The 24,185-nt window shown below is 41.2% G+C and overlaps 1 protein-coding gene across 2 annotated transcripts in view; it reads left to right on the top strand.

Annotated features, from left to right (window-relative positions):
• LOC142143471 (alcohol dehydrogenase 1-like) overlaps nt 1-21,758 on the top strand; it is a 40,847-nt gene extending 19,089 nt beyond the window's left edge. For both annotated transcript variants that reach the window (XM_075201337.1, XM_075201347.1), the window contains 4 exons: nt 4,248-4,508; nt 11,672-11,807; nt 17,459-17,597; nt 18,389-21,758. In XM_075201337.1, the coding sequence (XP_075057438.1) occupies nt 4,248-4,508; nt 11,672-11,807; nt 17,459-17,597; nt 18,389-18,413 (561 nt within the window). In that variant the 3' untranslated portion in view covers nt 18,414-21,758. The remainder of the gene's footprint in view (nt 1-4,247; nt 4,509-11,671; nt 11,808-17,458; nt 17,598-18,388) is intronic.
• Nucleotides 21,759-24,185: the final 2,427 nt, after the last annotated feature.

Below are 24,185 nucleotides of genomic sequence, written 5' to 3' on the forward strand. Positions count from 1 at the left end.
TTCTCCAGAGCCGTTCTGCACTGCGGGAACATTTTTGAAGATAGCGGGTAAGTTTAGTGTGCCATGGTTGCAGCGGGGGCCGACGAAGCTTGACAGTGACAGCCGGGGCGACAGTCAAGTGCAGCGGTAAGAGTGCGATTGTAAAAGGAGACAGCCTTATCGGGGCAAGAAAGAGTGGTAATAGGGGAGAGGACCGAGTCCAGGGAGGAGGAGAAACTGGTAGGACAACTGTGTCAAGATTACACCTGGTGAGAGTAACCTTGGGGGACGGGGATGATGAGAGGGGTGGAGAGATGCTAAAAGAGAGGAAATGGTGGTCCGAGAGTGAAAAAGGTGAATTAATGAGGTTGGAGACAGTACCGAGGTGTGAAAAAAACAGATCTAGGGAGTGGCCACTGCGGTGGGAGGGAGAGGAGGTCCATTGAAAGAGACCAAGGGAGGAGTAGAGGGAGATAAGTTTGGAGGCAGCAGGGCCTGAGGGATTGTCTATAGGGATATTAAAGTCCTCCAAGATGAGGGAGGGAAGGTCAGAGGAGAGAAAGTGAGGGAGTCAGGTGGCAAAGTGATCAAGAAATTGGGAGACAGGACCTGGAGGACGGTATATATGCGCAACATGGAGGTGGACTGGGTGGAATAGATGGATAGAGTGTACCTCAAAGGAGGAAGAAGAGAGGGAGGGTTCAGGGGAAAAACCTGAAAAGAACAGCAGGAGGAGAGAAGTATGCCAACGCCACCACCTTGCCGTTCCCCAGGTCTGGGTGTGTGGGAGATGGACAAGCCCCTGAAAGAGAGCAGCTGGAGAGGTAGTGTCCTCAGGGGATAGCCAGGTTTCAGTGATGGCAAGCAGGTTGAAGGATCTAGAGATAAAGAGATCATGGATAGAAGTCAATTTGTTACAGACTGATCTTGCATTCCAGAGACCACAGGATAGTGGAAGAGAGGGAAAAGGGGTGATGTGGATGAGATTGTTGGGGTTGCTCATCTGCAAGGGTGAGTTTGATATGAGTATGAGAGAGGGGAATGACCGGAAGAGAGGGTTGGAATTGGACAAGAAGCAGAAATAAGAGGGGATTTGTCAGCAGACAGAAGGCAGGGGAGCAAGAGGTAGGGGAGGAGTGGAGATGGGGCAGATAAGGGGGTTTATGAATGGGAGAGGCAGAAGGTAGGAGTGACGTGTGGGAGTAGATGACCTGGGGGAAAAGAGAGGGAGGTGGTAAGTAGGAGCACACTGACGCTGAGAGAAGAGAGTGGAGGGGAAAGGGTGTGAGTGGGGAAAGGGAGGAGAGAGGAAAAGATGGAAGAGGGGGCAGCGTGTTAGATCAGGGGCCCAGAGGCACAGAAGAGAAGAGAGGAGTGAAGTAGGGAAGGGGATGGGAAGTGAGAGGGGGGAGAGAGAAGGATGAAGAATATGGAAAGTTTGGACATGGGAAGCAGGGGGATAGAGGAAGGGGACAGAAGTGAAAGAGGAGTAAATCATGATAAGGCTCGAGAAGGTGTGGAATAGACAGTTGAAAGAATTCAGAAATCAAGAATGGTAAGGGCTAACAAGTGGAGTGCGGAAATGGTGAGAGCACAAGAGAGGAGTAAAATGAAAGAATGCAAAGGTAGAAGGAGAGAAAAGCGGAAGAAGAGATGTAAAGTATGAGTCAGGGAATAGGAAGCAGTAAGGACAGCAGAGATACCAGATGGGTGTGTTTAGAAAAAACAGTTAGATGAGACAATGACATCAGGCATGATTGGAAGGCAATAGTATAAAATAAGGCATAATACAAGGAGCACTGAGCTGGTTATACAAGTCCACAGGACAAGAGGGAGCCAGTTCAAAGTTCAAGCTAAGTGGAGCAACAGTGTGGTTTAAAAGTGGGAATCCAAGCAGCATAAGAGAAATCACCAAGACATAATACTGCAGCAGTCCTGAATAAATGTGAGAAACAGTTCAGCAGGGAGAGTCCAGGCAGTTAACAATCCAGGTGCTGAAGGATATCAGAGCTCAGGGCTGATTGTTGAATGTTGTCCTCATGTAGCAGTGTTTGCAGGTAAAAGGTTCCCTTCCTGTTCTCCTCTTGTATATCTCTAACTGTACTAACTAAATTGGTTAATACACTTGTAAGAATTTCACTTAGAAGAATTCTCACTAGCTAACAGCCTCATATATTGTCTAACTATGCAAAGCTTGGGTGGTTCTGTCTTTCACTGTTCTGTAATTTGTAGTCCTTACACCTACAATGATGTCTTATTATACCCCTTACTGCTAGGCCATGAATAAGGTTTTTTTTAATTTGAGTATTATCACGCATGGTTAATATTAATAGGTGGGCTTTGAAAGGAAATAAAGGCTGAATATACAAAATGTGAAATATGTTTATTTAACCACCCCCCCCCCCCTAAAATATTCACATTTACCAATATAGATGCAGTCTTGCCCAGAAGTGTCCTCATACTCATTACTATATATAGCTCTGCTCACATATTTTGTGGCCACACACTTGCCTAGCATTGTTCAAATATACAGTATGATTGGTAGTGTCCAGATACACATTCTGTTTTGCAGCACTAGCTACATATTTTGCCCACAGTGTTGTGCATGCATAGTGTGTCCAAATACTTCATATGCCCAGCAATGCCCACATACATGGTAACAATGGTGTCCATGCTTGACGATATACACATAAGCATTGTGATGATGTACATATGGTGCTCAGCAGTGCCCAAATATACTAATTTACCTGCTGTGCTAACTCATATACACCGTGTCCTGACCAGAATATGAGCCAGTATGAGTGCTATTTGTGCACATTCTGTCTGGAGCTTTACTGTTGTATCCACATACAATGACTATACTGCTTGCCAATCTGAGCCCCAGCTTACTTGGACATCAGATGTTTGCATGGGCCTGCAGTTGCTGGAGGAGGTGTACCCAGTCATGACATGCATTGGGATGTCAAAGCATGGTCATATAAACTGGCTTCCTCCAATAACTTCTTCCTTATTGTGTGCAGGACCTGTGTCACGCTTAGTGATTCATAAAAAGCAGACCTGGAACAATGGGAGATTTTGCAACAAAAGGCTTGGTAGAAAAAATATGGTGTCTTGTTTAATTTAGGCATTGTTTTACACAGCTAGTAAAATATCTGAAAAATACATTACAGCCCCATCTAAACAGTATTCAATGAGAGCCTATTCTATTGGCCAATATACAATGCACAGGTGTTCTACTGACCTTTATGCAATACATAGAGAGCATTCTAGTGGCCCATGAATCACATTCTGATAACCTATATACAATATGGACAGCATCTTGGCACAGTATAGAACCAAAATCCCTGACTATGCATGCACCCTAATTATTGCTGGAGGTACATTGTCAAACGCAGATTTTTGGTGGTTACAGGTACTTGGTGCTTTCTGCTTCTGTCTATGGTTCTGCTGAGCTCTAGCAGTGTACCCATCCCTAGTGGAAGTGTTTGAAAGTTGTCATAATCACTTGATCATTTATAACACTCAAAGTGCATTCTGATTAGTGACTAGTTGGTCATTATTACTGCATCACAGCACAGTTACTACAGTTAGTAAGTAGAGGGGTTACAGATCAGCAATTGCTGTGATGCTGTATACTTTCTCTCTACCAGCTACTGAAGTGGTGGGAGATGTGACATATCTAAAATAGCCAGGTTGGGGGCACAGGAGGACCAGAGGGTCCTTCAATTGGTCAGCCCAATGTTGTCCATACAGCTTTCCCACAGATAGGCATTCGCCATATTTGACGATAAAGCTATTCAGTTGTTGACTTGCACAGCTGACCTACTTCTGCCATTGTAAGATTAGAAGACGGCAGAAGGATAGGACACCATGCTGTATTAGCTGATGCACACTTTCGTAACACTGCTGTTTCTATAGCTGCAGGAATTCATCAAAAGAGATCTATAACATACCTGTCTTGCTTCCAAAATATCCTCCTGGTTTATAGAACAGAAGAGGTGCAGGCAGTAAATACTGGCTATAGCCAAAGAGAGGTCTGACCTTTTTATAGGGAATTCAGTCTTTTTCTACCAGAGCTTCAGTGATATAATAATTTATTATCAGTAAGAAGATAATTATGGAATCTAGGGAAAGCCATATATCATGAATATTATGCATTCATTTCTTTTTTTTTTTTAAAACTACTAGATATGGAAATTTACATTCTTTAGTAAAGTCATAGTATCACTTTGTCAGAGGTTCAATAAGCAACATTCTATCTATTACAGGTTAAGCCTGGTTCTACGTGTGCAGTATTTGGTTTAGGGGGTGTTGGCTTGTGTGTGATTATCGGATGTAAAGTAGCGGGCGCTTCCAGAATTATTGGAGTTGATTTAAACAGTGATAAATTTGCAAAGGCCAAGGAGTTTGGAGCCACTGAATGTATCAACCCAAAAGATTACAAACTTCCCATCCATGAAGTTCTGGCACAGATGACTAATGATGGAGTGGATTATGCGTTTGAGGTGGTTGGAAACACTACAGTCATGGTTAGTAGAAGACATGTCTTAAAAAATGATGGGATAAGTGTATTTATTGCACAAACTAGAATTGTTTTATTCATTATAAATGGATACATTCAAGGATAAATTAGTTAGGAGAAAATACAGTTTGAAGGTGCAGTTTTGCACCTTGCCAAAACAATGTTGCACTGCAGGGGGAGCAAATTTAAAATGTGTATACCGATGGGGAGGGAGGGAGGGGGTACATCCTAGTTCAATTTTAATTACCAATGTAAAAAAAACAGAAAACTGCACATTATAATATACACGCAAAATCAGCCAGGAATTTCCCTGCATGCAAAACAAAACTTGTATTTAAGCCCCTTGCATTGTAGCATGGTTTGTCTAAATGCAAATTTGCACTCTTTAGATGAATTTGCTTCTCCTGATAGACTGATGCATCTCCATGCAGCTTACCAGAGTGATAGCTGCAAGAATACCAAGAAGAAAAAACTTGCTGACCTCCCACGTCAGTAATGAATAGAAGTGAGATACCCCCACAGCTCTTAGGGAGACACCTCTCACATTGTCCACAAGGCAGACAAACAAAAGACGGGAGTTTGCACAATTCCAAACACTTCAAGACCTCCTCCTTAGATCCCATTGACTGGGTTTTCCCATCAGTTTGCTGATCACAAGCAGGGCCAGATTAACCATAGGGCTAACTGGGCTACAGCCCAGGGGCCTCAGGCATCCAGGGGGCCCTTCTAAGTGCTCAGCAGCAGTATTGATTGGTCGGGGGCCCGATCAATGCTGCTGAGCACTTTCACTGCAGTCCTTCCCCGGCGCGCTGTATTCTCCTTACTGAGGAGATCTCGTGAGTCTCACTCTCACGAGATCTCCTCAGCAAAGAGTATACAGCGCGCCGGAGAAGGACTGCAATGCCAGGAGAAGGAGGTAAGTGCCTTGGGGGCAGCTCGGCTCACCGGGAGGGGGGGGGGGCAGCTCAGATCACGGGGGGGGGGGGCAGCTCAGATAACGGGGGGGTCCTCATGGGGGAATGGAGGCCCCCTTAGCCCAGGGGCCTCCATTCCCTTAATTCGGCCCTGATCACAAGTAACAGGAAAAATACATTTATCAGATCTGGTACCTCAATAACTGGAAGATCACCAAGCACTAGTACAATAAGTGTAGTAGAAGACACATGGTCATCATTTCTGTATGAAGCCCCCTATTCATAGGTAGTATTGGTGTAGATGAACAGGGTATTGGGGCTCTGACTACACACCCCAACGCCATTGGTACACATAGCTTCCACTTGGAATACCTTTTGCTAGCTCACTCTATTATCCCGGGGGGTGAAAAAGGGGCCCTTGTTCTTGCACCATGTGTATAGTGGAACAAAATGGGCCTTATTCAAAAAGGAAAGCGATTTGCATTTTTTTTCCCCCAAAATTTTGAAAAACTGCTGGAAATTGCTTGCACAGATGCCCGTATTGAAATACAAGCAGATCTGAAGAAATGTATCCATTTGAAAACGGATATAACTCTGGCTATACAGCACTTGCTGTATGCAGACAGAACACACTGCAAGATGCGTACATGCATATGTGCAGTATAAAGTCGCATCTGCATACACAGAAAAAAAAACCTTAACACCTGTGCTAACTGAAAGTGGTGTCAAAAATGGCATTATCTGTGTATTAAAAACGCCACTTATGCATGCCACTAACTAGCACAAAACATGTGTATACAAGCAAGATTGACTATATAAACACTGTTACACATTATGTACAGTATGTATTAAAGGCATCTTGATATATGTATTGTAGAATGTATTTTTAAAATCCTTATTTTTGATTATACTGTTAAAAGTGGTTCATCTATTTTATAATTTAATTTGTTTTAAATGTGTTCTGATGTGTTATTTTAGTGAACAGACTTCTAGTAAAATAGATTTAGATTTGAATAAGGTAGGATCCACACAAGTTGAGTCCGAACATGACTCGGAGTCTTAAAGTTTAGTGAAGTTATTCTTAATTTTAAATTGCTGAAAACATTTGACTGTCTAGTAAGTGGTAGTACAAATGTTGCAAGTTCTGTCAAGGTGTGCGGACTTTCACATATACTGTATATCTATAAATTTATTTTTTTCATATATGAAGTAATAATTTGAAGTTTGTGCTTTTACATACAAAACACCCAACTGCCCATGCACAGACTTAAATTACGTTTGAAAACAAAATTAATTTTACTTTGGGATCTGTGCAGGATGCATTTAGCGATGACCTCAGGATTGCATTGAACTCATATGTGCCAGGTTCATGTCATCAGTACACATTTTGAATCTGCCCTCCAGCACTTTAAAGACATATGCCTTCTAACTGAAGATGAGCGGGCTCGGATTTCGCTAATCCGAGCCCACCCGAACAGTGCGGATCCGATGGGATCCGAGCACTGTTCGGGTACTTCCGGCCGCCCAAGGAATCCAAAACGAGGCTATGACATCGTCGGATCTCGCGAGACTCGGATGTCATAAATGCCCCGCTCGTGGCCGCCATCTTCATTCTCCCTGTGGGTAGTGTAGAGGGAGGTTGTTGAGAGATAGTGATACTGTGCTCTGTCCTGCTGATTATTTTAGTAAAGTGGTGCTTTGTCCTGCTGAGTCCAGTAGTACTTTGGCCAGTGCTCTGTCCTGTTGATTCCAGGGGGGCTTTGGCCAGTGTCTGTCCTGTATTTTTTTTCTGCTAAGTCCATAGTAATTTGATAATTATCCCAAAATCTTAAAAAAATAAAAATAAAAAAAATAAATAAATAAATAAATAATTTTAAAAAATATATAAAAAAATAATTAAAAAATTATAAAAAATATTATAGAGCAATATATTATTGCAGTCCCAAAAAATAGGTACTGCAATCTAGATTACTACGTTCACTGTTTCTGCAGTCCCAAAGTGTGTGTGGTTTAGGGGTACGGTCTCTTGTGCTGCATATAATGGAGTACAAAAATTTGGAGGATAAAGTAGGGAAAGATCAAGACCCACTTCCTCCTAATGCTGAAGCTGCTGCCACTATTCATGACATAGACGATGATATACCATCAACGTCGTCTGCCAAGGCCGATGCCCAATCTCCTAGTAGAGGGCATGTAAAATCCAAAAACCCAAAGTTCACTAAAATTACCAAAAAAAGGAAATTCAAAACATCTGAGGAGAAACGTAAACTTGCCAATATGCCATTTACGACACGGAGTGGCAAGGAACGGCTTGGGCCCTGGCCCATGTTCAGGACTAGTGGTTCAGCTTCACCCAAGGATCTAAGACCTCCTCCCCCCCCCTCAAAATTTTTTAAAAGATTTATGCTGTCAGCAACAACACAGCAAACAACTCTGCCTTCTAAACAGATGACATCACAAATCCCCAAGGCGAGTCCAAGGGTGTTGGTGGTTGCGAAGCCTGACCTTCCCATCACTGTACGGGAAGAGGTGGCTCCTTCCACCATTTGCAGCACATCCTCTGCATATGCTGAAAGGATCACCTACAGTGCAGTTACAGATTTGGCTAATGAAGGTGTCAATGTTGTACACCAGGAGGAGGCTATTGATGTAGCTGGCGCTGAGGAGGAACTTGACGAGGAGGATGCTGATGTGGTTATTTTAAATGAGGCACCAGGGGGGGAAAAAGTTGATGTCCATGGGATGAAAAAGCCCATCGTCATGCCTGGTCAGAAGACCAAAAAATCCACCTCTTCGGTCTGGAGTTATTTTTATCCCAATCCGGACAACAAATATATGGCCATATGTAGCTTATGTAAAGCTCAAATAAGCAGGGGTAAGGATCTTGGCCACCTAGGGACATCCTCCCTTATACGTCACCTGAATAACCTTCATAGTTCAGTGTATAGTTCAGGAACTGGGGCTAGGACCGTCATCAGTCCAGGGACACCTAAATCCCTTGGTCCTGTTGTATACACACCAACAACACCCTCCTCGTCAACTTCCTCCACGATCTCCATCAGATTTAGTCCTGATGGCCATGTCACCAGCCAGACTGAGTCCTCTTCAATCCGGGATTCATCTGAGGAATCCTGCAGCGGTACGCCTACTACTGCCACTGTTGCTGTTGCTGTTGGTAGTCGGTCATCTTCCCAGAGGGGAAGTCGTAAGAACGATACGTCTTTCACCAAACAGTTGACCGTCCAACAGTCGTTTGCCATGAGCACAAAGTACGACAGTAGTCACCCTATTGCAAAGCGGATAACTGCGGCTGTAACAGCTATGTTGGTGTTAAACGTGCGTCCGGTGTCTGCCATCAGTGGAGTGGGATTTAGACGGTTGATGGAGGTATTGTGTCCCCGGTACCAAATCCCGTCGAGATTCCACTTCACTAGGCAGGCGATACCAAAGATGTACAGAGAAGTAAGAACAAGTGTCCTCAGTGCTCTGAAAAATGCGGTTGTACCCACTGTCCACTTAACCACGGACATGTGGACAAGTGGTTCAGGGCAAACGAAGGACTATATGACTGACAGCCCACTGGGTAGATGCACCGCCTTCTGCAGCAACAGCAGCAGCTGCATCAGTAGCAGCATCTCCACAACGGCTGCTCGTGCCAAGGCAGGCAACGTTGTGTATCACAGGTTTTAATAAGAGGCACAATGCTGACAACCTCTTAGAGAAACTGAGGGAAATAATCTCACAGTGGCTTACCCCACTTAGACTCTCCTGGGGATTTGTGGTGTCAGACAACGCTAGTAACATTGTGCGGGCATTACATATGGGCAATTTCCAGCACGTCCCATGTTTTGCATACACCGTTAATTTGGTGGTGCAGCATTACCTGAAGAGTGACAGGGGTGTGCAGGAGATGCAAAATTGCTGGACACTTTCGGCATTCTGCCAGTGCTTACCGCAGACTCGAGCAACATCAAAAAAGTCTGAACCTGCCCTGCCATCACCTCAAACAAGAGGTTGTGACGCGCTGGAACTCCACCCTCTATATGCTGCAGAGGATGGAGGAGCAGCAAAAGGCCATTCAGGCCTACACAGCCACCTACGACATAGGAAAAGGAGTGGGGATGCGCCTTACTCAAGCGCAGTGGAGACTGATTTCCGTGTTGTGCAAGGTTCTCCAGCCGTTTGAACTTGCCACACGAGAAGTCCGTTCCGACACTGCCAGCTTGAGTCAGGTGATTCCCCTGATCAGGCTGTTGCAGAAGCAGCTGGAGAAAGTGAGGGAGGAGCTGTTAAAGCATTGCGATTCAACAAAGCATATAGCTCTTGTGGATGAAGCCCTTTGTACGCTTTGCCAGGATCCGAGGGTGGTCACTCTTTTAAAGTCAGAGGAATACATTCTGGCCACCGTGCTGGATCCTCGGTTTAAAGTGTATGTTGCGTCTCTGTTTCCGGCGGACACAAGTCTACAGAGATGCAAAGACCTGCTGGTCAGGAGATTGTCCTCTGAAGAGGACCGTGACATACCAACAGTTCCACCTTCATTTTCTTCCACACCTAAGGCTGCGAGGAAAAAGCTCAGTTTTCCTGAAAGACCCGCTGGCGGGGATGCTGAGAACATCTGGTCCGGACTGAAGGACCTGCCAACCATTGCAGACATGTCTACTGTCGCTGCATTGGATGCTGTCACAATTGAAAAAATGGTGGAGGATTATTTTGCTGACACCATCCAAATAGACATGTCAGACAGTCCATATTGTTACTGGCAGGAAAAAAAGGTAGTTTGGAAGCCCCTGTACAAACTGGCTCTATTTTACCTGAGTTGTCCCCCCTCCAGTGTGTACTCCGAAAGAGTTTTTAGTGCAGCGGGGAACCTGGTCAGTGAGCGACGAAGTACGACAGTAGTCATCCTATGGCAAAGCGGATAACTGCGGCCCTAACAGCTATGTTGGTGTTAGACGTGCATCCGGTGTCCGCCATCTGTGCAGTGGAATTCAGACAACGTGGAGGAGGTATTGTGGCCCCGATACCAAATTGGGTACCGGGGCCACTTCACTACGCAGTCCAGAAAGCTTCGTATCAGATATTAAACTACGTTCACTGTTCCTGCCAACTAAAAAAAGAATGAAAATGCCCTGTCATCAACGAAAACAAGAGGTAGTGACGCGCTAGAACTCCACTCTCTATATGGTGCAGAGGATGTAGGAGCAGCCATCTATGCAGTGGAATTCAGACAATTTAAAGAAGGTATTGTGGCCCCGGTACCAAATTGGGTACCGGGGCCACTCCACTACGCAGTCCAGAAAGCTTAGTATCAGATATTAAAGTAATTCAATTACGTTCACTGTTCCTGCTACATCAAAAAAGCATGAACATGCCCTGCCATAAACAAAAACAAGAGGTAGTGACGCGCTTGAACTCCACCCTCTATCTGCTGCAGAGGATGGAGGAGCAGAAAAAGGCCATTCAAGCCTACACAGCCACCTACGATGGGCCATGTGTTTGTGCCGCCCACTTGTGTCGCTTAGCTTAGACATCCAGCTACCTCGGTTCAACGTTTTGGACTAAAAACAATATTGTGAGGTGTAAGGTGTTCTGAATAGACTGAAAATTAGTGGAAATGATTGTTATTGAATGTTTTTGATGTTAATAATAGAGTAGGAGTGAAAAAAAAAAACAAAATATGGATTTTAGCACTTTTTATGCTTTTTTTTAAAAAAATAAATCAGAACCCAAAACCCTAAATCAGAACCAAAACCTTTCGTCAGGTGTTTTGGCAAAACTAATTAGAACCCAAAACCTCAAGCTAATCAGAACCCAAATCCCAAAACCTAAAACACCAAAAGTGGCCGGTGCACACCCTTACTTCTAACGTATACATCTATATCCGGGTCAGACTCCATTGCATTTATGTGAATATGCCCTTATTGTAGTCATCTCAACGAACCTTCCTTTGTCCACCTCTGTAAACATAATGAGTCGAAGTGTAGATGAGTCTGAGTCTACATAGGGACTTGTGCATTTTTTGTGCACATGCGCTGTACCAAAATGCAAGCTTTTTTTTCGTAAAATATGCATCAGGTCCATAGACCTCAAGCTGCAGAATAAAAGGGAAATCACATCAAAATGCTGCAGATTTTTCACAGGTTGTATATAATTTTTTTTAATTTCTGAAAATCCTATTTCTGAATTGTATGTAAATGTGTTTCTCAACATTGCCATTAGGTGAATGTTTAATTATTGTGTGTAATTTTATTAGACTTCAGCTCTTCAATCTTCTCACTTTGGCTGTGGAAAAACAGTAATTGTTGGAGTGGCTCCATCAACTGCTAAGATGACTTTTGATCCATTACTGATTCTCACTGGACGTATGTTGGTAGGAGCTGTGTTTGGAGGTAATAATATTACATGTATTTCTGTGATATGAGATTGAAGTATCAGAACAGGAAATATGTAAATGTTGAATAAATGCACAAATGATTGTCTACTGGGTTATGTAACTTTTATTCCATAACTGATATCAAATGAATATTAAGTAACAAGAGTCTCAAGAAAATAGTGATGATGAACTGCGAGGCATAGAGAATACACATTTCAGTATCCATACCAGATTTGTCTTTAAAGTCCCATACAAACAGCACAAGGTGGCTGTAAACCGTACTTGTAAATACAGAATGCAGGTCAAAAAGTTTGATGCTTGAAACAGGGGCAGCCCTGATGTCCTTTTATTATGGCTTATGAGAGGAGCATCACTAATCCTGGGACATCCATATAACCTGATAAAAAGGGCCTCGTCTGTCTCACCCTTCATTTCTGTGTCTACAATAGTCCGCTCTGGTGACTAGTATACAAAGGATCATTCTGGTGTTAACTATGCAAAACTAAGCTAAATCTTTTGGCAAGTATATAGATCAGTCAATTCTGGAGAATTGTGTGTGTGTGTGTGTGTGTGTGTGTGTGTGTGTGTGTGTATGTATATCACAACTGTATAATGCAGTGTCCATTTTGGTGGCTTATGCACAAAGTAGACTCCCAATCTGGGGAATAGTATAAAAAACAGCCCTCCAATCTCTGGTGTCTAGTATATAATAGATTTAAAATCTGATAACCAGTGTAAAGCAGACCTTCAATACCTGCTGGCTAGACCTACAACACTTCCTCCCTGATGTACTCACTATTAGGCACTTCACTGATTTGCTCATTGCTAGGCGTAAAATACATTGAGCCATCAATTACACTTTGCAAATGGCTCCCCAGGTTGCTTAGTTCATAGTATGAGACAGAACACTGTACAGTGTCCTGTCTAAAGCTATGAATAATCAATTAAGAACGCTGTCAGCTAGAAATAATAGCTCTCTACAGTTCCTTCCCGAGCTATGAGCAAGTGACAGAGCTACAGATCAGTGTTGGTTGGGGTGCTGACACTCAAGTGTTCTGGGCTCCTTATGTATCTGATCGGGGGCACTATTCTAGGGGTAGAACCATAACAAATCATCAACAACAATTACAGCTGTGTATATTGTAGGAAAAAAGCTTTGCAACCAAAGCATTAAAATAGAAAAAAAATGGAACAAGATATTCAACTTATTACCCTTGACAGGGATAATGATAGAAGAGCACTTCAAATGCTAGAAGAGTTTGGGGAAGAAAGTATATTGGTGGATCGTGACTTTGGATTGATCTTTGATATTAATGTTACTAATAATCTAGCTAAATCTAGATTTAGGAACAAATCTGAGTTTTACCCAACTCACATGAAAAGCCCTCAGATGGATGTGTTTTATAGGGTTACTTTGGAACAATTTCGAGAGCTTTGCTTCACAACTACCAAAACGAATAATTTGAGTAAAAAGAAATGTTATAACCTTTCTTATGGTGAACAGCTACTAAGGATGAGCGGGCTCGGATTCCGCTAATCCGAGTCCACCTGAACAGTGCGGATCCGACGGGATCCGAGCACCGTTCGGGTATTTCCAGCGCCAAAAAAATTAAACGGAGGCTCTGACGTCCAAGTCTCGCGTCGGATCTCGCGAGACTCGGATTGCATAAATTCCCCGCTAGCGGCTGCCATTTTCATTTGGGCTGTGATCAGGGTAGAGGGAGGTTGTAGGGTAGTGGTACTCCTGTGTGATCAGTCCAGTTGTGCTTTATGCTTGTGTCCAGTGCTCTGTCCTTGCTGAGTCCAGTGGTGCTTTATGCTTGTGTCCAGTGCTCTGTCCTTGCTGAGTCCAGTGGTCCTTTTGTCCTGTGCTCTGTCCTGCTGAGTCCAGTGGTGCTTTGGCCCAGTGTCTGTCCTGCTGAGTCCAGTGGTGCTTTAGTCCTGTGCATTTTTGTGCTAAGTCCATAGTAATTGTCTAATTATTAAAAACTCCAAAAAAAATAAAAAAATAAAAACAAAATTATACAAAAAAAATTAATTTTTTTGTTAAAAAGTATAAAAAAAATTCTAGAGCAATATATTATTGCAGTCCTGAAATATTAGTACTGCAATACCTACATTCACTGTTTCTGCAGTCCAAAAAATAGGAACTGCAATCTATATTACTACGTTCACTGTTTCAGCAGTCCAAAAAATAGGAACTGCAATCTATATTACATTTACTACGTTCATTCTTTAAGCAGTTCCAGAGAATAGGTACTGCAATCTATATTACATTTAATACGTTCAATTTTTAAGCAGTGCAAGAGAATAGGTACTGCAATCTATATTACATTTAATACGTTCATTCTTTAAGCAGTTCCAGAGAATAGGTACTGCAATCTATAATACAAGAGAAAGTGAGGGAGGAGCTGGTAAACCATTGCGATTCCACCAAGCATGTAGCTCTTGTGGATGAAGCCCTTCGTAAGCTTTGCCAGGATCCGAGGGTGGTCACTCTTTTAAAGTCAGAGGAATACATTCTGGCCACCATGCTCGATCCTCGGTTTAAAGTGTATGTTGTGTCTCTGTTTCCGGCGGACACAAGTCTACAGAGATGCAAAGACCTGCTGGTCAGGAAATTGTCCCCGTGACATGCTAATAGCTCCACCTTCATTTTCTTCCACACCTAAGGCTGCGAGGAAAAAGCTCAGTTTTCCTAAAAGACCCACTAGCGGGGATGCAGACAACATCTGGTCCGGACTGAAGGACCTGCCAACCATTGCAGACATGTCTACTGTCGCTGCATTGGATGCTGTCACAATAGAAAAAATGGTGGAGGATTATTTTTCTGACACCATCCAAATAGACATGTCAGACAGTCCATATTGTTACTGGCAGGAAAAAAAAGCAGTTTTGAAGCCCCTGTACAAACTGGCTCTATTTTACCTGAGTTGTCCCCCCTCCAGTGTGTACTCGGAAAGAGTTTTTAGTGCAGCGGGGAACCTGGTCAGTGAGCGGCGAAGGAGGTTGCTTCCTCAGAACGTTGAAAAAATGATGTTCATAAAAATGAATTATCAATTCCTCAATCAAGTACAGCACTGCCCTCCAGATACTACAGAGGGACCTGTGGTTGTGGAGTCCAGCGGGGACGAATTGATAATGTGTGAGGATGAGGAAGTACACACTGAAGGGGGCCAGGAATATGAGGATGAGGACGCATCTTGCCTCAGTAGAGCCAGTTTAGTTTGTACAGGGAGAGATGAATAGCTTTTTTTGTGTGGGGGCCCAAACAAACCATTCATTTCAGCCACAGTAGTTTGGTAGGCCCTGTCGCTGAAATGATTGGTTTATTAAAGTGTGCATGTCCTATTTCAGCAACATCAGAATGGGTGGGAGGGCCCAAGGACAATTCCATCTTGCAACTCTTTTTTTGGCATTATGTGCTCTTTGGGGCCTAGTTCTATCTCCATCAGAGATATTCCTGCAGGCCATGTCACCGGCACAGCTATGTTGGTATTAGACGTGCGCTGCATACTCTGTCTGATTTAGCAGAAGCTAGGCATTGCCCTTGATAAGCAAATAGGCTTTCCGTGATATTACATTGTCAGGGATTAGGCTAAACAGAGTGTCATGGTATTTGAGATCCCTACCTTACCTACACAAAGCGTATACAGCGCTGCAATTTGTTCTATCATATTAATGTTTAGATAGGGTCTCTCCATATTAACACACTCCGCTTGCTCACATCACCCAGTGAAACAAGCGCTATATAAGGGCCAACTTTTAGACACGTTAGCGTCTTTAATGAGAATACAGTCTCTATATAATTGTGAGTGCTTTAAGATCTTACATGACCTTAAATCAGGCCACTTTAATCGCTGCTCTATTACAGATCTCTGTCCAGTGATCATCATGCATATTTTTGCAGAACCAAGTTAAATATATAAACAGGGTCTCCTAGAATACATACTATTTTATTTAAAGGAGTTTTAAGGGGCATTACACTCTAATAGAGAGACTCATCATTTCTGAATAAACAAAATTATATAATTCTTGTTAAGTTCCAAAAAAGAGGAACTGCCATTTTTATTACTACGTTCTTGTTCTTGTAGTTCCAAAAAGGAGTAACTGGCGATTCTATTAATACTTTCTTTATTTCAGTAGTTCCAAAAAATAGTAACTTCCATTTATATTTATATTACTACGTTAATTGTTTGTGCAGTCCCAAAAAAGAGGAACTGCGGTCTTAACATCTATGTTGGTTTTAGACGTCCATCCGGTGTCTGCCATCTGTGCAGTGGAATTCAGACCTGTTGAGGGTGATATATTGTGGCCCCGGTACCAAATTGGGTACTGGGGCCACTCCCCTACGCAGTCCAGATAGATGCGTATCAGATATTAAACTACATTCAGTGTTGGGGGCAAATCCAAAAATAATTAAAATGCACTGTCATGATCGAAAACAAGAGGTATTGACACGCTAGAACTCCACCCTCTATATGCTGCAGAGGATGGAGGAGCAGCCATATATGCAGTGGAATTGAGACCAGTTGGAGGAGGTATTGTGGCCCCGGTACCAAATTGGGTATCGGGGCCACTCCACTACGCAGTCCAGAAAGCTACCGCGGTGCAACGTTTTAGACTAAAAAGAATATTGTGAGGTGTGAGGTGTTCAGAATAGACTGGAAATTAGTGGAAATGATTGTTATTGAGGTTAATAATAGCGTAGGAGTGTAAAAATAAATAAATAATGTATTTTAGCGCTTTTATGCTTTTTTAAAAATAAATCAGAACCCAAAACCCTAAATCAGAACCAAAACCTTTCGTCAGGTGTTTTGGCAAAACTAATCAGAACCTAAAACCTCAAGCTAATCAGAACCCAAAACACTAAAAGTGCCCGGTGCACACCCCTAAAAGCTACCTATGAAAGAATTACAACAAGATCCAAATATAATTATAAAAGGCACAGATAAAGGTGGGAGAGTGGTTGTACAAGATTTGGAAGATTATAAATTAGAAGCTTATCCACAACTGAGTAATAGTTTTCTAAAAGAAATTGGAGTTTAACCCAGGACAGTTATATAAATCTGAGTTGAAGGATATTTTAGAATTGGCTGTGATCAACGGAGTGCTCTCCAAATATTAAATTTATTATCATTTACCTAAAATTCATAAACGGTTTCATTCACCACCTGGGACACCAATCCTTTCGGAATTGGGTTCACTTACAGCCAATTTATCTAGTTATGTTGATTATTATTTACAGCCTTTAGTTGTCCCGTTGAGGTCCCATATCCGTGACTCCACTCATTTATTAAATATGGTACAAAATATACAGTGGGAAGAAAATTTTGCATTTCTGACCAGGGATGTGGAGTCTTTATATACTAATATTCCCCATTCTAAAGGCATTGGTGTCATAGAAAGTATTTGCTTCTAGATGTAGGACTCCACCGAGGCACCAAAAGTTTTTGGTGTATTCTATTGCTTTCATTCTAAGTCATAACCATTTTTTGAATTTGTAAATGAAATTTGGCTGTGAACAGGTAGGTAATTATGTACACCCAAAAGTTTCAGCTGTAATTTTTACTTCAATAAATTCAAATGTTAGAGAGAGGTCACTTTATTTTAAATACAATTTTATAACAATTAAAAGCCCAATGTAATCTTTGCTTTATCTTACAGGTTGGAAGAGCAAAGATGATGTGCCAAAACTGGTGTGTGATTATATAAATAAGAAATTTGAATTTGATGGGCTCATAACACACAACTTGCCATTTGACAAAATCAATGAAGGATTTGAACTTCTGCGTAAAGGAGAAAGGTATGTCACTTGTATGTACTGTAGATATGTGTTCATTATTGTATCTGTATCATTCTAAAAATATACCTCGTTAATGAAGGAGTGTTAAAAATGCTTGATAACCTCTAACCAGTTCAAAATTATATTGTGTTTTCCCGGATTAATGGGCGCAAACATATTTTGTGGCACTATTATCAATTGACCCCAATTAGAATTTGTGGTTCAAAAATTACGGCATTGCATTGCAGTTTGCATTCTACGTTCGTTGATTAAGGTTTGCTGTTCATTTTAAGTTTGCAGTCTTGTTAAAATTAGTGGTTTTTTAAATATTTTAAACACTAAGATTTTTATATAGTAAAACAGTATTTCAACACTCTTCCCTACTGAAGGCAAGGTTTAGAATTCGTATTGGTGGTTCATGTTCAAGGTTCATCCTTAAAACTCTTAAAATGTATCAATTTAAGAGAGAACCAGCTTGAACATGGTAGAACTGGCTTGATCAAAAATGCAAATTCAGCAAACCATCTCTAGAAACAATACATGGGCTGTTCGAGAATCACTATTGAGCTCACAGTATAATGGAGGGACTTTTGATTGCCTTTAGACAAAAAGTGTTCACATTTATTTAATTAGGCTGCATCTCCAAGGGGCCTCCTATATGTATGTAACCAACTTCCACTTGCATGCCCCTAAAATTTATGCCCCACTCTAAAAGCAAGCCCTAAATTATCTGGCAATCACTCATTCACTGTAATTAATAACAGATATGTGAGGTATGTTTATTAACGTATATCAATGTGCTTTCTCTTCAGTATCCGCACCGTGTTGACGTTTTGAAGAACCCGCTCTGATGAACTCCTATTGGTGTCTTATAACTAAACATGATATCTATTTATCAATGCATTAAACTTTTTTTTACTACATTAGAATAGGTTGTCTTAGAGGTGAATGATAATAAAGGCTTAGAAATACTGTATCTTTATTTCTTATATTGCCCATACTTTTTGACCTTTTACCGGAGAGGAGGTGAAGTGAGAAGAGGGGAGGGTGGGAAGCAGCAAATCGCATAATTTTTGGCCCTGTGACAAAATGACATGATTGCATCGTTTGGCCACAGGGGGCAGGGCTAAAATGACACCAATAACTTCATGGAGGCTCCCATCTTGCCCACTTCACTAGGACGTTAGCTGGATGCGGTAGAATGGACTGCTCTCCTTGAGTCTGGGAGACCTACCTGGTATTCGGTAGTCTCTCAGAAATTCCAGGAGAGTTGACAAGTATATTACCTAGACATATATTCTCCATAATCATGTATAATACGATCTCACATCTTTGGACAACAATACTGTACTCCTTTGTCCATAGAGATCAATTTCATTTGATCAAAAAATGGTATTGATGAAAGATAAATATAAGGAAGCCGGTATGCACATTGCCTAAACCTGCTTTATTGCAATGAAGTAGAAAAATAATCATATGTGAGGTTTTTTTTTTTTTAAAGACTGAGATTTATCACATGAGTGAATGTTTTCTGCTTAGAAAAAGGCGGAAGGGGGTAACCAGTACATGCTAAACTTTAATAACTTGGCCCATAATTCAAACATGTACTAAATATCTGTAAATGAAAGCTTACTTAACTAATCACCTTTTTAAAGCGGTGGTAGTCAGCATATCGATGCTGACTACCCCGACAAGACTTACCCCGACGTCTTCACACTGAAGGGCTCCTTCCCAACGAGGCTTCAGAACAACTGATGTGCCAAGAGACTGAAATCAATCGTGTTGAATGAAGAAGCCGCTGCGACTTGACGTCACTGCCCACCGCGAACATGTTATCGGTGCTGTTAAGGGGGATATGTAAGTATGCGGTCATGGACAACGTACAACGCTTTGTAAAGTACATTGTCCATGGCCACATACTTACATTTCCCTCTTAACAGCACCGATAACAGCGTCACGGTCGGCAGTGATGTCATCAAGTCGCCGCTGCTTCATTTATCGCGATTGCTTTCAGTCGCTTGGCACATGACTCATCCTAGAGCCTCGTGAGGTAGGAGCTTTTTGGTGTTAAGACGTCGGGGGTAAGTCTTGTCGGAATAATCAGCATCATTATTCCATACCCCACCCTTTTAATGCTTTGCCGACTATAAAAAAATTATGATTTATGATCATTTGAATAGTGCAGCAATATTTGCAAGCAGACTTAATTTCTTCATCTATTATAGAAGTACTTTGCCATGAGCAGAAGGTAAAGCAAAGTTTGTACAATCTTTCATTAATATGAAGCATGAAAAGAAAATCCCTCCTACCAGTGCATACACTTTATATTGAATAAGTGGCTGTTATATCTTCTTTCACAGACTTCAATAAAGAAGTGTTTTACTGTCTCAATACTGTTATTGTTACTAAATCCTGCCAAATACAAAACTCTGTATAGCTGAGGTTGCTATGTGTAAATCGTTCACTATTGCTTTTTAGAACATGTAAATCTACTACAACTTCTAAACTGACTGTATTTAAAGACGAATTGCATGCATCACTAGTGGTACTGTAGAGTTGGCCATATATTTAGTAGAACAAATAATACAAAGAATTATATTCAACATACAGAATAAGAGTATCCTGTCCCTATTATGAGGGCCGATTCGGAGAAATTTTGCACTGAGTGATGGCCTTTCAATGTCGTACAGCATTGAAGGGATGATTTTAGGGGAGGGGAAATAGAGCTGAGGACACTTCTGCAGTGCTTAGCGCACCTCCCTTCCCCATCCACCACATTGTAAAATTGGTAGACATGACACCATACATCCAGATTATGAACTGATATTTTAGAAGTCTACTCAGCATACAGACCAAGAGAAGTTGTATTGTGCACTTATCCATAAATGCAGAATTAGAACAGATATCCAAAGAATTTTTACTGTGCAGGTGTTCCTACAAAAAAGTAAACTTGTTTACTAAGAATACTATGGTACACTATTGGACTGTACTGTGGAGGTCCTGCCTGGAAATCCACTATATGACCCCATTGTTTGACCATAAATTTATTAGATATATCTGCTATATTATTTTTTTTTATACCCAATAGCATGCACTGTAGAAATGTGTGGTATAGTCTGCAGATTTTAAAGTTAGTTAGTTTTCCTTGGGTCCAGTATAGGAAAGAGCTCAATTAGGTTCCAATAGATCATCTGATTCTGCTAATGGTTTATTCTTGCCTGGGATGATATTCTAATACAGTGTGGTGTCCTTATCAAACACTTGGGGCCAGATTTACTAAACTGCGGGTTTGAAAAAGTGGAGATGTTGCCTATAGCAACCAATCAGATTCTAGCTATCATTTGTTTAGTACATTCTACAAAATGACAGCTAGAACCTGATTGGTTGCTATAGGCAACATCTCCAGTTTTCAAACCCACAGTTTAGTAAATATACCCCCTTGACTAACCAGCAGTCACATGGGAAAGAATAATACTCTCAGTATCAATGAATAATACTCTCCAGTCTTCTGCTGGCTATGACTTTCTAGCCCTGCCCATTAATTGTAACTAAAAATTATTGTGCTCTACCTCAAGTATTTAATGAATGTCATGAATTAAACTGGGATACAAAAAATGGTATCATCACTTTGTGTAAATAAAAAGACATTGAGCCTTCATCAAAGACACTGTTGTTATTCTAGCTACTTTAAGCTGCACTCTGTACCAAAGACAGAAAATCTTTGTTTCACATATTGCAATACTTTTTGAGTTGTCCAACTTATGCCAAGTCTGCCCCTTCTGTCTTTTAATTCTGAATCTTAACATGATCATTGCTATGCATTTTACCTGGGTTGTCTTACCAGCACACAGCTTTTAACACCGAAGGAATTCCCTGACAGTTGGAAAGAGATGGGAGCTATGATTCAATGTGACATTAAATTAAGTATTAAACATGTGACCTTAGTCATTCACAGAGGTAGGAAGGATACCATTAGTAAAACTACAATTATAAATAAAAAGATAGTTACTGAAATAAACAAGCATCTTATTGTCCCATAGATTGTAAGCTTGCGAGCAGGGTTCTCTTACCTCTCTGTCTGTATGTATTACCCGGTATTGTTCTGTTAATGTTTGTTCCCAATTGTAAAGCGCTACGGAATTTGCTGGCGCTATATAAATAAATGATGATGATGATAGCCGAGCTAATGTAGTCCCAGACTAGTCATTCATAAAAGGATATGTTAGGGAATTATTTTTCTGCTTGCGTGCCCATTACTGATACACAGTAAGCATGAGGTTCTAGCAGGGCCAGGCATAGATTTTTTTTTTCTTGGGATTTAGTTCCCCCACCCTCTGCGAGCTGCACAATATATACATGTCCCTGTCGGACAACCAGAGAATTGCCAAGCAGGATTCTTTGTCTGCCTCTCAGCAGACGGAGACATGTATATAGTACCTGCTAGGTGGGTGGTGATTCCCCCCTGTGGCTGAGCCAGTATACCTATAAGGGCCTGTCTAGCAGTAAAATAATCAATCTGGAGATGTGATTCCCCCTGGCTCCACTTGCCTCGAATGCCCTTTTTTACTAAAAGAACAGTCTGTCAATGTTTAATAGTCTTGACTACATCCATTTGCAATTATTGACATGTACAAACAGTGAAACAGTGTTCAAGTTCAGTTCATACCTAAACTTTATTATACCTTCTGTCACAAAATAAGTGAGCTTTTTAACAAAGTGGGATCATAGGGTATTCACATTATTCTTCACTCATATATATATATAAATATTTATTGAATTTTATAAAAACAAATTACATACAAAATCAACAGATAAATAACAAGTCTTCAAGTAATGTCCTATTAAATCTGCATCGCACTCATTTAACAAGTCTCAAAATAGTAATACATGATAACAAACCACATGAGAAGATTTTTAGTTATATAGATGTGGAGACTTAAGTATAATCAATATATCCAAATGGCTTAAGACAAATAAAATAATTTTCATATCTATACAATTGTACCATTCCATTATTAATACAAATAACAAGAAGAAAAATGGGAAATCAGCTAGAAGTAGATAAGGAGGGAGAGGAGAGAAGAAGAGGAGGGGAGCTGTGGATATTGAAAACATAGGGTCCAATCTCTAGGTAGGTAAGCCAAGAAGGTCATATTGAGGTATCTTTCAGTGTCTAAATTACAACCAACTACCCCAGTTAGCACAGAAATCTTCATATTTGTTAGCAGAAGATGACATAAGTTCATCCTTACTCTTGTAACATTCCACCCTTACAAACCATTCTTTTAGCGTTGGAGGGGGAGGAAGAACTTAAATGAACTGGGACCACAGATTTTGCGGCACAATTTAGATGCTTTAATAAAGATTTTTTGTATTGGCATAGTTGTCATATTGAGGAGTCATAAACATGTCATAGACTGTCTGAGACTTTCCCATAATTTCTTTTGAAGTGGAAATCACCTCATCCCAGAAAGGGTGGATTTTTGGGGCAATCCTTCTGGACATGGATGGATATCCCCATGGCCTCATTGCATCTCCATCAAGTATTAGAAACCCTTTGATAAATTTTAGCAATAAGATTAGGGCATTGATATAATCTGTTGAACACACTTCAGTCTTCCAGCCAGTTATTTTATACACCACCCAAGTCCCATTTCCAAATCCGTAGTGAATTTTGGTAATGAACAGAAAAGATTCCCAATTAGTAATTTGTAGATGTTGGAGAGTAAATGAGAGGGGCAAGCAGGTGTCAGTCACATCAATTCAAATATTGTTAATTCTCTACTCGTTTCCCTACGAGTTTCTGCTGAGTTCAGAAAATGAAATCAGTTAACACAGAAATGTTGTGCTATCTCCAGATAAAACAATTTGGCTTGTGTGCTTCCAAATGAAGGTACATATGAAGAGTTCACCAGCTGGCCAGCATGCGTGATCCCTGCTTGAGAACACAATTTAACAAGCCCATCCGATAACCCTGGGGGAAAGGTTCGGGTGGCAAACAGTGGTGTCAAAAGGTGAGAAGAAATGTTTTTTTGTGTCCATAGTTTACCCCCCCTGGTAAGGGTAGGGCAAATTGTTGGTTGTCGAATGAGTGGTAAACTGTGCAGCTAAGGTAATATTGCTGCGAGAGATTGTAGATAACATTCCTTTATTGGCACTCCCTGCCACTAAAGGATCCTACCACTCATAATAGCATGGTGGTATGTAGGAAAATGTGAGTCTGTGTAATGTGTCATGTTTAAAGCAAGGTCTCTTCCCACCCCACACAATGTCTCTTATCAGATGCTGTAGGTCTAGAACCAACAATGTGGGCTAAGGATGGGTATGGTCGATACACGATTCTCTGAAGAATATTAATTTGATGAAATTTGTCCTCCCTATCCAGAAGAAATTTATGTTTTGCACTCTCTCAGGTCATTACAGATTTTGTTTTATGATGAGTTGGAAGTTATCTTTATAAAACTGAGATATCCTTATTAATAATTACACCCAAGTATTTAATATTAGTCCATTGCCATTTGAATTGAATGCATGTTTTAGACCCTCCACTGTGTTGGGTGGAGTGGAGATGTTGAGTGCCAAAGAATTTAAGTAATTTGTTTTAAAATT

Source organism: Mixophyes fleayi, chromosome 1 (genome assembly GCF_038048845.1).
Source record: "Mixophyes fleayi isolate aMixFle1 chromosome 1, aMixFle1.hap1, whole genome shotgun sequence".
Lineage (NCBI taxonomy): Eukaryota > Metazoa > Chordata > Amphibia > Anura > Limnodynastidae > Mixophyes > Mixophyes fleayi.